The sequence below is a fragment of the Apteryx mantelli genome, chromosome 1 (genome assembly GCF_036417845.1).
Source record: "Apteryx mantelli isolate bAptMan1 chromosome 1, bAptMan1.hap1, whole genome shotgun sequence".
Taxonomy (NCBI): domain Eukaryota; kingdom Metazoa; phylum Chordata; class Aves; order Apterygiformes; family Apterygidae; genus Apteryx; species Apteryx mantelli.
The window spans coordinates 159,096,155-159,111,618 of NC_089978.1; the positions used below are offsets into that span (position 1 = coordinate 159,096,155).

Sequence of the window (15,464 nt, forward strand, 5' to 3'; positions counted from 1 at the left end):
CTTGTGGCAAGGAGCTCCGAAGTTAGAATAATGATTATGTGAAAAAGAGCTTCATTTTCCATCACACCACCTGCCTATTTACTAGTGTATTTTTTAGAAATAATAGTTACTACTCTTAATTTATCTTCTTTATGCCATGCAGGATCTTAAATATATCAGTCCTATCCCTCTGCAGTCACTTCTTTCTCTAGATTTTAAGATTTTTAAGATTATAGTCTGTTTGCTTGTTTGTACATTCCTTGTACAGAAGTTGTTCCATATCTTTGGTCATCTTGACCACCACCCCAGTATCTCTTCTATTTCTGGATCCTTTGAGATGCGGCATCAGAACTGCATATGGTATTTAAGAAGAAAAATGCAACTGCATGTTTTTGAGCAATAATCAAAACTCTGTATAGCTTTGGACTTTTTTTCCCCCTTTCCCCTTTCCTTTTCCCAGTAAATACTCTTCAGCCTAGGAAAAGGCCAGCAGTTTTTTTGCATTTGACTTGTCTCTTCTATTTGCTAGGCATTGGCTGGGTTTCAACCCTCAGCAAACACAGACAGACACAGCGTTATATATCTGGAAGGTCTGGAGGTCTGATAAAGATTAATTTTTGTGATAAATTAACACAGAAGTGTGATAAGTAGCAGAGTAAGAAAAAACTCTTCCTGCTAGTAATAAGGAAGACTCAAAACTGTTTCATTTAGTTATACAGCTTCACCAGATGAATGTGCCGTGACTGTGCACAAGACAGTCCTGCCCGTGATCACTCTTCTAGCTTCTAGCCCACCTTTCCCTCCCAGCAACAAAACCTGGAGTCTGGTTTCCCAGTACACTTAGCACACAGCTCTGGAAGTCACTGGCAAAGCGAGTGCCAGGGTTGTGCTGAATCACATAAATTAGCCTATTCTAGTTATCGGTTGCTTCTGACTGAAAAGGCAAAGGTTTGTGCCATGAAGTTGTCAGATTCATGCACTGCTGATGTTCGCTGCTATGTGCAGGACTGAATTGCTGCTTCCTTTTCAAAAAAAGAAGTTGAGGATGACCTGAAACACTGCAGAGGTGCAAAAAAGAAGGGGGGTGAGGGGACTCCAAACTCTTAGAATATGTTTAAGACTGCAAAACATAAGCTGTAATGTTAGTAATGGCCAAAGTCAAGATCGCCTGTGAAATGTAAGATCTACCTTCTTTTGCATGTGCAGCACAAGTCTTTAAGCACTTGCATACTGTTTTCTTTTCTGCAAAACTGCAGATATTTCAACAATAGCAGAAATATTGTGGATCACAGAGTAGAGCTATATGAGTATACTGGTGAGATTTCTTTTTTTTCCTGCTGGCCCTGCCCTTTAGTTGTCATATTTCAGCATGTAGCTTGACAACGCTGCCTCTGTTTCCCATCTCATTGTAAACCATGTTTCCATGCCTTTTGAAAACCTACTTCAAATATAACTGAATAAAAAGCATCAGAGAAAACTGTGTGATAAGAGGAAAAAGAAGAGCAAATCCTCAGTTGTATGGAGCTGCCATGAACGTTCAGAAGCTGACAGAGATGAGCTACTAATCTAAGGACAAATCGTTTTCAGAGTCTAGATGTGGTTCTGGTCTTGTGAAACTGGGTGGTGAGCTTTGATCTCTGCACTCTTTAGTTTTGTTGTCCTTTTAAAATATTTGGCCATCATCATCCTTTACTTTGAGTGAGATAGTGTTCTCTTATATTCATGTTTCCATTTGCAGTACATGAAGATCAGGAGTCTACAGAGTGTCCAGTCCACAGTGAAATTTGTAGTTAACTGTAGCTCAATATGGTGTTTTGCAATCTGTCCTGTTTTTTGCAGTAAAAACATGAAGAATAAAATGCTGCAAAATTGACTGTTCTTCACTGAGAGAACAGTCATCTTTTCCACTGTTTACATACAGAAGATGGGGACTTTGCTATGACACAAAGACACTTTAGGCAGATTTCAAACAGCAGCAAAAACCCTCCCTCTCTTTGGTGGAAGAAAATGTATAGTGTAGGCTGTTTGTTGTTTTTAAGTTAAAACATTTTTTTTCCCAAGAGTATTAGCTGTTTCAATAAAAATCTCCTATTTTTTAAAGCAGTTAAATAACCAAAAAGTCAATAATATATATATATAAAATGTATAATGTTGACTTAGGCACCTTTTTTCTACAGTACCTTGTCATACTAAAATAGTGCTTTTGCATATACTAAAGACACGTTTTTTTATTCAGACTCTGTATTCCTGAAGGTTTGTATTGTCACATAGAACATTGTTGCTATTTAAAAATAATCAAATCTATATCTTCTGACTGTAATTTTTGTCGAATACCTTCCCAAAAGAAGACCCATTAATAGGTGCTGTGTTGCAGGAAATTTTCTCAGGAAACCAAAGTACCCAAAGGTGCTAACTAGATACTTAAGTCCCATTCTGTTTTGCTGGTCATGTGAGATTTAGTTCATGCTATTTCATATATTTCATTTGCCAGCATCCCCTTTTTTCCCCTGCTAGAAGAAAGGACCATTTTCTGTTACCAACTGTTCTTTTCTCTTCCTGCATCCTCCCTGCCCCCCACCCCACCCCACCCCTGGACTCATGCGCTGTTTGTCTGCTAGGATAAGCCACAATATTCCTGCTTGCACCATGGAGGGTATTTTAAATGAGGCACATATAGGTTATTGGACCTGGAGGAGGAGAGTGCCCAAGTCATAGCAATGGACGAGCCTACTCTTCGGAGCCAGCAGGGCTGTAAGCCGGGATTAAGGGGAGTCAGCTCATCGGGATCTGAGCGAACTGATTCTGGCTGTGACCAAATGATCATGTAATTCAGGGCAATAGGAGTAACTCAAGAGACTGAAGCAGCTGGTATCGTGCCCCCTACATTTACACTCCATGCAGTTCAGGCTTTTTATTGGGAGCTAGATTTCATTTAATCCTGGGACCAAACGGGTCAAAGCTGTGGTTCAAAGCGAAGCTGTTTTATAGTTCAGTGCTGTTGGGAGGGACCACTCGATAGTTCACAACTGTGTTGCCCTGGTAAGAGCTGGGGGGTTAGAGCAGAGCTTCAAGTTTAATTTCCTCTCAGAGGGAGAGTGGTTTGCAGGTACCAAAACGCCCCGAGAATGGAACCGTCATTCAAAAAGTGGGGACACCTGGGGGAGCGCTTTAAAACTATGCTCTTCCCCTGAGCCCAAGTGCTGATATAGACGTAGCCTTCATTAATCTTAATGGCCTTTTGCTCTGGTCCTTACAGTGATAGTATTCAGTAGTATTGTGTCTCTGGCTGAACACAACTGTTGCTGTTCGCTCTTGCCCTTTCAGGTTTCACTAGCTTAAGGCCACTAACTTAAATCAATTCTTCATGTGAAGAAAGAAAAACAAAAAAAACAAAAAAGGTTTTGGGGTTGTTTTGTAACTTTTTTCAATATTTTCCCTGTCAATGTGCCTCAGTTTCATCTGAAATAAAGGATGCATGAAGCTTTTCAGCCTGGGTTTTGTTTCTCTGTATTTTTATCTTTGTTTAATTTGCTGACTGGCAGCTGGAAAATCACTTAATCAGCATATCTGTCCCCAAATACTAGGCTTGACTTGAAAGTACTGACAGTGTCTTGGCTCATGCACAACTGAGACTAGTTTGAATTCTTGTTCTGTGATCTGTATAGGTAGTGGTGACGGAAGAAGAAGAAAATAGAGTTGGAAGATCTGTATTGTTCCTTTCCCAGCTGTGCCACAATAGTCAAAACCCAAAATGTATCTGTTGATCTCACTGTAACTTCACGTAACTTTAGAGAGTCACTTTTGCTTTACATGACTCTCTGTGGGTGTCTCTATTTCCGCTGCCCAAGTTTGCAGGCCTGTATTTGAGTCTCTTCATTCTGCTGCCTCCTCTGAAGCACTGGTGCATTATACTTATTTCTGTGACCAAGGAGCTGCTGAGAGCAATGTCACCGTGTTGGCTGTTTTGTCTGTCCTGTTCAGAGAGCTTCTTTTCCCACCCTAAATCCACAGAGTCCAGCTGAACCAATTACTCTGAGAAATCATGTCATGGCAAGGCCCAGAATTAACTTACTGCCTTATTTTTTCTTTTTTGCAGGTACTCCACCTCTGCATTCTCCGGACTAGCCAAAGTAGGGATCAGACATCCTCCACCTCTTCCTTTCATTGGAAATCTGCTCTTTTTTCAAGAGGTAAGAAATATTTTTGTTTGTACCTATTCAAAATGATGGGATGAATGGATAGGAGGTGGGAGGAATTGAAGAGCATCCTACACTTCAGTGGTACCATCTCAAGAAGTAGCTGCCTGTGGAAAGAACACTCACCTTTTTGAGTGAATTGGTAGAAAGAGTTTTGTACCAGAAGCGCTAATTTTGGGAGGAAATGAACTTGAGGGAAAGAAAATGTGTAAGCTTCTGCAGTTAATTACTTGAGCTTTTCCAGGAAAGTTCATGCCCTTGTTGAAACAAACTTAGTTATGTAAATAGAGCTGATTATGTTAACTAGCCCCAACTGGTTTGTGCTGAGTGGTTTTGGCTCATAGTACCTTTTTGTTTGTGTTTTTGCTGATTATACACATTTATTATATAAGCCTGTAAAGTTGCTTGCTCCTACCCAGTAACTGGAATTAGATACCACTGAACATTATTGATCTGTGCCACAAGTGTTACTGTCTGAGACTGGGGGGAGGGAGAGAGGGGAAGTATTGGGGATCCTGCATGAGATTTTTCCCTTAATCTTCTCCCCCTCTCCCTGTCATTAAGTCCATTAATGCTTTTCTTTTCTTGTTAATTACTCGGTTTCAATAATGTTTCTGTGGGTCCAAGCTCTGTTAATAATGAGGACCTGCCAGTTTTCTGGTTGGAATCGTAAAGTAAAATAAAAATTCCCTCTTTCAAGTGCATGGTCATCAATATCCATCCTGAGATTTGAATTATTGATGAGAATATAGTGCCTCTTACCTTTGTCTTCGTGGTGATTGTTCTGTCAATATCTGACTCATTATTTGATAAAACCCATTTAAATACCGTTTTTACATGTGCATCTGACTTCGTTCAGAGGACAGCGTAAAAAGTAGACTTGATTCGCCCTTGATCCATTTGAGCTGGAAATGGAGGATAACTTTAACACCCCCCCCCCCCCCCACACACACACACACCCACACACAGTGCTGGTTATGTGGCGTACAGACCTGTTTGCCCTCACTGTTCTGGTTTAAATTCAGCTGGATGCCATGAAGTCACTCATTCTGTGGCTCTTTGACAAAATTCCATTATAATTAGTCACCTGCTAACACTTGCTGTATGAAAAGCTGCCTGGAGACTAAGTTATTCTGATATGTTGTAGACTTACCCTGTACTACTATGTGAGGGGAAAGTTTCTGCAAGCCATTTTCTGTGATCTATTAGTCAAATTTTGTTACGAAAGTTGTGTTCATCAAAGAAAATCAGTTAAACTAAATTCACTTAAAGTAGGCTAACAAAGAAAAGATAGACTTATATTTTACTTAAATATGTATGCAACCATATCTTTTCATTGAATTGGCTTTTCAAAGAGCTTTTCTTTTAAATAGGCCAGATCCTCCTTTGCCTACCCAGTATTGCCAATGTGTTATGCATGGAAAATGCATGAGCCAGGCTCTCACTAAATCATCAGACTAGTGGTTTGCAACCTATGAACAGTTTATTTCAGAGGAGTTCATGAATGGTGGCTGAGAAGAATAAAGTCATCTGTGTTGTACAGCAATCTGCATACATGTAATTTGTACAGTTCTAGGGTTGCATTTGGTCTATAAATCAACACAGGTTGAAAACTCCTGCACTAGAATAAGACTGAGAAGAGGAAGCGAAGACAAAACACTTCAACATGCCTTCCAGTTCAAGGAGTGTCCTTAACTCATGTTTCTAAGCCTTCCTCCTAGAGTATGAATTCTAGAAAAGTAGGGGAAAAATGGAGGAGGAGGGGAGTTTCTCTGACATAATCAGATAAGTCTAGGACCTGGGGATTTAAGCGAAAACATCAAATATCAAAAGCTCTGGATTAAATTGTAGGAGTGAACAGTATTTTCAGCTCTTAATGGCATAAATTCAAGGATTTGGTTGCCTTCTCCCTTACTTACATGGGAGTAAATCAGTTCTAGTGAAATTAACGAAGGTTCCAATTTTACTCCACCCTATATATGTATAAATGGAATAACAGGCCTTATCTTCCTTTTTGCCTTTATTGTTATTATTCTGTAAGTGTGCCTGAAAGTAAATGAACAATGCAAGCAGGAGTGCTGGGGCATGTGTGTGGTTTTTTTTTAATAAACTTCAAATGTCTTTTTAAATGAGAAAATTCATGCTTTCTCCATGAGATTTTTTTTTTTGAAAGAGAAGTTATTTATATTCATAAAGTAAATGTGGTGACTGAGAAATCCCTGAAACGAATTGCTGTAATACAGCCTTTTGGAGGAAGAGGCAGTGAAAGTTATGGGGGGTAAGAGAAATGAAAGGCAAAAGGAAAGCCCTATCTCTGTCACAGAGAAGTAGACTTTAAGGGCTGACTTGGGGAAAACAAAGTTGTTTTACTGTAAGTTGCCCTTTCTCTCTCAAGAACAATAAAGACAGATAATCGCACCCTGAATCTAAAACATATCCATGTTAATCGGCTTATCTTCAAAATGAGAAGATACCAAGTTATTGCAGTTCTGCAGCTGGGAAATTATCTGAGTCCAAGATATTAGATTAAAAATTCTGCCATTGCATGAGAACAATTTGTGGTGGGTACATCTGTAAGAGTAAACATGATTATGCTGTTTAAAAAAAAAAAAAAAAAGAAAGAAAAAGCAGCATGTTCAATTTTCCCAGAGTGGATTTGCAACAGGCAGACCACTCTTTTGCTAGAAACTCCTGACTCTTCCCCCACCGCTCCACATACTGCATTTTTCCTAGAAATCTGTGGAAAAATGTTGGGTTTGTCTGCGACAGCAGCGTAACAGGATACATGAGGGTATACACAGCGTGGCCTTTCACACGTGCAGCCACTGTGGGCTTCAGAGCTGCCGGCTGTTGAAAAAACTAAGCAAAACTCTCCTGTTAATTCATGGACTAATGGCTTGATTATGTGGCCAATGCACCAAAAGCAGAGAACGCATGTGCACCTCACACTGCCCTTCCTCCTGGGGAGCCCCGGTGAACGCTTGACCTGCTGCAGTGGCTGTGCTCTGCTCGCTCCCCATCTCCTGTCCCTTCCCTAAAAAGGCAGTGACGGATGGGGGGGATAGGCAGTATGTGCAGTTGCACCCTGTGTGCAGTTGGGTAATTTGTTTTTGGGCCCTTCTGTCGGCATGGACATGCGTTGCTTTCCTCCCATTGCTCCTAGCAAGCTCCAGTGATGCTCTTGACTGGCTGCATGCTTGTGTTGCTGCCTTGCATTTTAATGCAAGACATCACTCTCTTTAGCCCCTCTCAGCCGGGACAGGATAGTCTTTGTTTATTCTGTTTAGTCGTGTCTGGCCTACTTGTAGTTCCTGGGCTACCCCAAAGCGGCCCATTGCTGCTGAAAGGCAGTGGGGGCTGTATGGGCGCTTTGTCCTGCTTTCAGTTTGGGATCTGGCTGGGCTGCATTGTTTTACGGCTGATGGTGGGGGGAAGCGCAGGGAGGAAGCCGAGAGCAAACATGATCTTTTTCCACTACACATCTGCCAAAAGCATCCTTTGACTTGGAGGTAAAGAAAAATAAAACGCAGAGTCCTGGCAGTAACGAAATTAACCCCATGTCTGATTTTTTTTTCAGCCTAGAAAGCAGCAGATTGGTACACAGAGAGAGAGAGGCTGCAGTCCTTAGTGTTATGGAATTTAATGATGCAGCATGGAAACCCAAACAAGGTTGGAGAGAGGCAAACAGTGAGGGGGGCAAAGGGGAAGGGAAGAAGAGGAGCTCACAAATAGGCTGTGGACCTGGATTTAATTACAAGAATAACATGGCTTGCACTGACAGTGAAAGCCTGCATATGGTTTTGTGTTGCTTTGCACAGATAAACAAGAGATGACTGGGTTAGGGTGTGTGTGTGCTTTGCCACTTGATAGCTCCCTGTGTGGAAGCAGAAAGGACAGCCATGGCATCACGAGCCAACCTTGCTTTATCTCCCCCAGTTGGCTGTGCACATCCACTGTGGGCTGCTGACTGCCTCTGCAAGCCTCATGGGGTGCTTCAGGTCTTCTGCTAAGTCCTGGGAAAATTCCTCTTGAGTTGGAGGCCTGTCCATATATTCATATCAAATGAAATGCATGCGTGCAGTGTAGATCTAACCTAGCCGTTTTACAGTATGCAATATGACAGAAAACTTGGGATTAGCCATGTTTTTACATGTATATTCATATGTCTATAAATCCAGTCTCTCTCCTCCTCAAAAACATGCATCTTTCTAGTTTCAGTTGATACTCTGTGCCATCTTCTTTGACCAGATGTTAGAGTTGTCAGATGCCCTGGTAAAATCAGTGCAGTATTTGTTTATAGCAATCTAATGCAGGAAATCCAGACATTGCAATTAACTGACTCCCGCTTTGCTAATTGTCATTTGCAGGCTTCAGCCTGGACTTCTGGTCTCTCAGGAGAGTCAGGCTGTGGCTCATCCCAGCTACTCCCCTGAGCTTGTGACAGCAGGTTGAGCCTCTGGGAAAGGAGTGCGTATGACGCAGACTGTGGAAAGTTGTCTGTAAAGACACAATGTCCTCAGCTTTTCACACTCGATATTTCTGTTAGCAGTGTTCACAAGATATCCCTGGATGTGATTTTAATGGGTTTGCTTGAAATAACCTTTATGGAAGCTAGAGACAGTATTATGATATACGAAGCAACAGACAGGTCTTATGTGACAGAAAAGAGGGAAATGACCAGGCTGCTTTGCTGGTAGTTAATGGTGACTCAAGCTATGAAGGTGGTAATGGTCACGACAGATGTTTTGCTATTTTGATGTATGATGTTTTCCTTTGAGAGAAGAAACAGGTCGCCACTGTCTCTTTTATACTCAGAGGAATAGCTCATTGCCTGTGCGCCTTCTGTCTTTGCAATTTGTATATCCATTTTTCTGTATATTGCTGAAAAGGGCTGGATTTCCAGTAGACCTGGGCAGTTGCCCTTAGAAGAAGACAGAGATTTGAAGGCTGGAGGGAGGTTAAATGATTTGGCAACAGGCACAGAGCAGTAGCGTTGTGAATAGAGGCCAGGCCTGAGCTATGGCCTGTAAGTGAAGCGGATGAGTGAGGTGGATCCCCAAGATAATGGCGCTGAAGGACACTTTGCTGCCGTTCTGCTCCAGCTTAGGCCAAAATGACTGAAATGATTGCTCTTGGATAGCTTTTTGGTGACAACTGAGAAATAGCTACGCAATATCCATCAGAGTAGGGATCTGCATCATTGAAATAACACCTGGCTCCTGATAGTGATGTTGGGGAAGCTTGCCATGTGTTTTGCCTTTTGGAGGCTATATTCACATGTTCATCACAGCAAATCCCAGGGGGTTATTTGTAGCCCACCCTTCAAGCAGTAAGTACCACTGAATTAGAGCCATCTCTGACATGACATGTAGCAACAGTGAGTAGCAAACAGCCATGTTACACAATGGCTGGGATAAGGGAATGAAGATAATGTACAACTGTTGGGATAAAAGAATGAAGATAATGTACAGTTGCAATGGTGGTAACATACACGTAGACCCAGTGTAATCATTCATACTGGAATTTACCCTGGGCTCTAGAATTAACCCCTGTGATCATGCCAAGGAGTAGTATTCCTACAAGAAGTAGGGACCCTCACGTTGAAGAGGAAAACATTGGTGTTATGACTAAATGAGAAGAGTCAAGTAGCTGTGGTAATGAATGTAAATGGCTTCTACACCAGGGCTCAAAAGAGTAAGACTCTTTCTTAGGAATCATTGTCTTCTGTTAAATTTTGGCTGTATTCACATTGGCATGACACTGGCCTGGAGAGAATGGCATTGGACTAAATACAGTCTATTAGTCCATAGAATTAAAAAAGAAATCAATAGACAGACCCAGGGCTGCAATGAGTAAGAGAAGTTTCTTTGTTTTAAACGAGGTTGTAACTTGTTCACATTACCTGTAAATCTGGAATTTAGTAGCATCATATGCTGCTCCCCTTCTTATTGCAATGTGCAGAAATCCGCATTCAGAAAAACAGTCCTTCTATGTCAGCTGCACCAATACTTATAATAACAGCCAGGTATCAGTTGTAATACTAAAATTATAGCTAGCTCAGACTGGTTGTTGAGAACAATCATTATCCATGAGCCAACAAATTTAGCTGAGTCTTAACTTCATTAGCAATGTCTAAATGCATTAGCCATATGCTCTTCAGCATATGGGTAAATACGTACCAATTTATTTTCATTAGGGTTTTCTTACAAGTGCTGCTAACCCAAGCTCTACTAGAAATGTTTACAGTGTGACACGTCTCTTCAAATAAAAACCTGGCCTTTTGTACAGCAAGTCATCCTGAAAGGGTGGCAAACAAGATACTTTCCCCTGCCCTTTCCCAAAGCAGGGAGGTACAGCTGCTGTATAGATCTAATCCACTACAGTTAGTTGATCTCAGTTTTGCAAAGGTTTATGTTAAAATGAATAATAGAGGGCTTTGGAGACCTGCCTGTTGGAACATGTGCCATCAAATCCCTGGTATTTGTTGTCTGCTGCCTATAGTGTGCTTGCGTGTCATTACCTCCTTGTGCTTTTATCTAAATAAACCAAGCTTAGGACCCACTTGGTTCTTCCCCCTTTCAACGCCCCCTTCACACCCCGAGCAGGAAGTAGAGCTGAAACATAACTTTCCCTAAGAGGAACTGAGTGTGAAATTGAATCTCAGTCATGGTCCTTAGCCCAGTGGAGAGGCTACCGGAGAGAGTTTTGAGTTTGCAGAACAGGCCCCGGGACAGAACTGGACAGAGCTGTGCGAACCTAAGTAGCTGTGTACAGGGTGCAGATGTGAAGCAGCTGCTGCAAGCTCAGGCTCCCCTTGTTTTGTGAGAAATAGGTGGAACAGTGTTGTTTTCTGGAGTGTGGTTTTTTTTTGTGTGTGTGTGAAAAGTATGCAATTTGATATGAAACTATCGGTTGCATAGACACACAGAAGTGTAAAAAAAGAACTGATCTTGTCTGAGGGATGCAAAACTCAAAAGTAATCCTAATTCTGCCATCATCAGAGGCCTTTACACATGCCTAAATATAGACAATAATGCAAAACCAGAATCAACCAGAGTTGGGCTCAAACAAGGTTTATTTGAGAGCCAATCATAAAAACAAAAAAATTTCAACAGGAAGTCTGAACTGGTAGCTTTAAAAACTTGCTGCTTTAAAAACATACATTTCAAATTGCAGTTAGTTTTTCCTTCTGATGTCACCGTGCAATGTAGTGGAATGACTGATCTTGTCTTGGGTTACTCTTGTGTTTTTTTTTTTTTTTTTTTTTTTTTTTTTTTTGCTATTAGCCTTTTTTTTCCTGCTTCTATTTTGAAACTTTTAAATATTCCATCAATTTTAGAGCATTTGTAATGCAGAGGGAAATGTAAAAAAGTGAAATATTTTAACTTTGGAAAGTTCTACCTGAATATTTAAAACTGCAACAGTACAAAAAACAACGCACTCACTGAACATTGGTCACTTTATTTCACCCTATGACAAGAAGAATGAAAACTACCAAATAGAAAATAATCACAAATGATGATTTGATCTTCTGTAGTTTTTGTGCTTGTATCTGATGGCCTTTTTCAATTCTGGGAGTGTCCAAACCTGTTAATTCCTCATAGGTAGCATGAGGCCAGAGGTGATTTAAGTAGAATTACTGAAGGCTGGGCTAGAGGAGTCATAAGAAGTCATATGTGTTGATGAGTTAAGAAATGTAAGTATTCTCTGAGAAATTTAGTTCAAACACCATGATTATATTCCACTCAAGAAAAGGGAAAAAGATATGCAGCGAGAATAGGGGTTGGAGGCAGGTGCCCTTTGGACAAGCAGAACAAAGAGGGATAGGGAATCCCAAAGTTTTTGTTGATGGAGGCTCTATTTGCTTTTATGCCTGTAGACTGAGAGGAAATAGCAGGTGATAAGTCCGGGATAGGACATGACACCTTTTGGCTCAACAGGGTAGTCTAGGAAATAAGGTTCAAAGAGATATGAACAAGAAGTTAGTGAATGATTTTCGTCAAGGATACAGCTTGCAAAGGAATGAACAAATCTACTTTGATCAGGTAGTACGCCAGAACGTGTAAAGTGTTGTAAGAAGCATGTGGCAAGGCAGCCGAAGGGCAGCATTTGAGTTATCCTTCCTTGTGTTGCAAATTTCAGGATATTCCTGGCCAGGAACACCTTGTAGCCAAGGTGTGTTGGAAAAGGTTCCTTATCACACAGAAGGAGGAAATTGGAATGCTTTGGGGAAAAAGCTGCAATGAGTGACCTTATACCGAGGTCTCCATTTTAATAAAAAGTCCCATATAGTTCATGACAGATAGAATTAGGGACCATGCAAGTATCTTGTAGTTATATTTGTGTTTATATTTTTCACTATTTTTTTCCCCAATGCCCCAAGGAGCCATCTGAGAGACATCATAAACATGAGATTTCATTTTCTAATGCTATTTCATTTCCTGGATGGAGGACCTGCCTTGAGAAGACCAGACCTCAAATTATAATAGCCCTATAAATAACTCCCTAAGGCAAAAGGAAAAAAAAGCCTTTGAAAGACAACCACAAATACAAACATGGAGGTGTTTGGGTTCTTGCAGAGCCAGACTAAGCAGCTCTAATTAGGACATCATTTATTTAGCGTAAAGTTTTTTTGGGTTTCCCCATTGTTTATCTCTTCACTCTGTTTACTTAAAGTCCTATATCACTGAAGTCCTCTGAGGTCTCTTGCTTGAGTTTAATTTTCTATAGCATTTGATGCTTTGTGGCCTGTCTTTAGAGCCTACTAGACAATGGAGTTTCCAGGTAAAATTGAAAACAATCAGATGAACTGACTAAAACAAATACAATCATGAATCAGATAAGAATAGTCTGAAAATGCACCTTTTTTCTTTCTGGAGGCAATCGTTATTTCAGGAGACCCAGGCTGTGTGTGCCTTATTTCCACTGGAAATCTGTACGGAGTCGGCATGTTGACTAGAGTAAAAATGTTCCTGAGGAATCGGCCTGTTCTGCCCAAACCCCCGAGCAGCTCCCGTCTCCCTGTACACGGCGCTGTTATGGAGCCCACAAAGGAAGCCCTGAGCCTGTGGGGCGGGAGGGCTGGCTGTGCGTCCGCCCGCTGTCTCGTCTCGGATCCACCTTTCCTCATAGCGATGAGCAAAGTGCTCCAGGTGAAGTTGTATTTAGGGATCATGGCAGGAGGTTTTCAAGAGCCTTTCGCATCCTAGTGTGACCCATGCAAGGGCTGAAGATGATGGTGGTCTGCTCCATTACCCCTAAACCTGCGTTGTACATACAGCCTCTCATTCCCAGCTTTTCTTTGTAGGACCCCAGCGCTTTCCTATAGCAGTCTGGGTCAATGCAGCAGCCAAGGAAAGCAGCATGGGCAAAACCGAGCTCCAGGAGCGGTCCTGCTGCATGGAGACAGGATCCCCCTGCAGCTGGGCCCCTCTCTGCTATCTGTGAGCTCATAACCTCCAGCAGCAAAGTTCAGTCTCTGTGTTGCGGGGGTAATACTGAGCTTTCTCATGGGCACTTTGTGACTTGATTCATTTAAAAAATAAATAAATAAAAAGGGGGAACAGAAAGAATTGTAATCTTTGACCAGAAGGTGATATAGAGCAATTGCAGAGTGTATCTAAGCAGAGCATGGTGAGCCTCAACCTTTGCAGCAGGACACTGATTACTAGTCTTAGTCCTCTAGCACTGAAATGAAGAGGGTCTCACTGATATTAGGTTCTTCTCACTATGAGTAAGAGTGGTAAAAACAGACCTGTAGCCAATTTACCGGAGGTGCTGTCTGTTTGTTATTGAGACAAATTGCTTAGGAACGTAATTATATCGTTCTTGTTCCCAAAATTGGTATCCCCTGACTGACCACAGCTAAATGACTTTTTGTTTCTGCAGAGTTTCCGGGTTGTTGCATGATAATGCATTGTGGTGGACAACATGCAGTCAGTGGTTTGAAACAAATGAAGCTTTTCTTTATATTGGAAACAATGTGTGTTAAGCAATACTCTGTTGTGCTGATGAACTCACAGATGGTGTCCTTTAAGGTTGTGCATGTGACAGTGGCCTCTTTGAATGAGTATCATGCCTACTTGTCTAACCCCCATCCGGCAGAAATACCCTTTATAAAAGTAAACAAGGCGGAAAGGCAAGCAACCATATGCGTGCGCTTATCTTACACACTGCAGTGCCTGCCCATATAGCAGTTCAGAGCCCTTTGGATAAAAGTGGCATCATGGAGAAATCTGATGGGAGAGAATGACCTGCACCATTCAGCGCAAGGAACGCAAAGGTGGCTTATAAAGCATCGCTGTCTCTATTTGGGTTAGTGGCAGTGTAGCAGTCTTACAGGGGGTGGGATGTGAAATGTGAATTCCTAACTCTATTGCTTATCCCCTGGGCCAGAAGGGCCAGATGTGTTGCATAGGCAACATATTTAATCTGTGAATGATCATTCTTGATAGATCCCCTCCAGCCAGTCCAAAATTACAGTACTGGGCTCCAGCCCACTTCAAGTAGAAAGACAAGACCACCCAATGTGGTGCCTGTAGGGAAGGGAGAAGGAGGAAATATTACTATTAATAATCTCATATTTATTCAAGGTGATGTACTCAGTATGGCCAAAATGCTCATATACTGATGCCTAACCTAAGGCAGCTAAAATCACACTTTGGGCCCCTAAAAGCGTAACCCTGTGATTCTCACAGAAGTCTAATAGGTTTTGTGACTTTCAAATGGTGCTATAACCCCTTTTTTCTTGCTTAGATACACAGTCTAGCATGCTACTCTTGTAAACTTTGGTCTGAGTGCAAACCAGGATGACAAAACATGGTCAGCTCTGGGACTGGGAGGAAAGCAATTAACCACAGTACAGCCATATAAGAGGGGGAAAAAATCTGAAAATCCTCCTATGTACAATTATCAAATCCGGTTCTTGTGGACTAACTAGTGGCCAAAACCAGGAGCAGTCACTTTCTTCTCACCGGCTGCAGAGGCAGACCTGGAAGTGGGGGAAGAAAGGACATGTTCTTTTAGTTTTATGGATGAGGAAACTGAGGGCTGTGGCTGTAGCAGTTGTGCTTCCCAGCCCCTTGATACCAATGGCAAAGTGCCTGCTGTCTTTGCTGGACAGGGGCGCAGCTAGTAATCGACTTGTCCAAGCTTGCACAAAACAAGGCTGCGGCAAGGCAGAGAGCTGCCTTCGCATCCAATGGCCTCTGGCCCAGTGCCTCGATTGCTGCCTTCCTCTGGTTGCTGCAGGAAAAGTTTATATTACATGGAGGAGGATAATGCCTCAAA

At 41.8% G+C, this 15,464-nt stretch overlaps 1 protein-coding gene across 1 annotated transcript in view; it reads left to right on the forward strand.

The window, feature by feature from the left end:
* Window positions 1-15,464, forward strand: part of TBXAS1 (thromboxane A synthase 1) — a 233,323-nt gene that overhangs the window by 50,453 nt on the left and 167,406 nt on the right. The window contains exon 2 of the mRNA XM_013947330.2: window positions 4,076-4,169. Within this exon, the coding sequence (XP_013802784.1) occupies window positions 4,076-4,169 (94 nt within the window). The remainder of the gene's footprint in view (window positions 1-4,075; window positions 4,170-15,464) is intronic.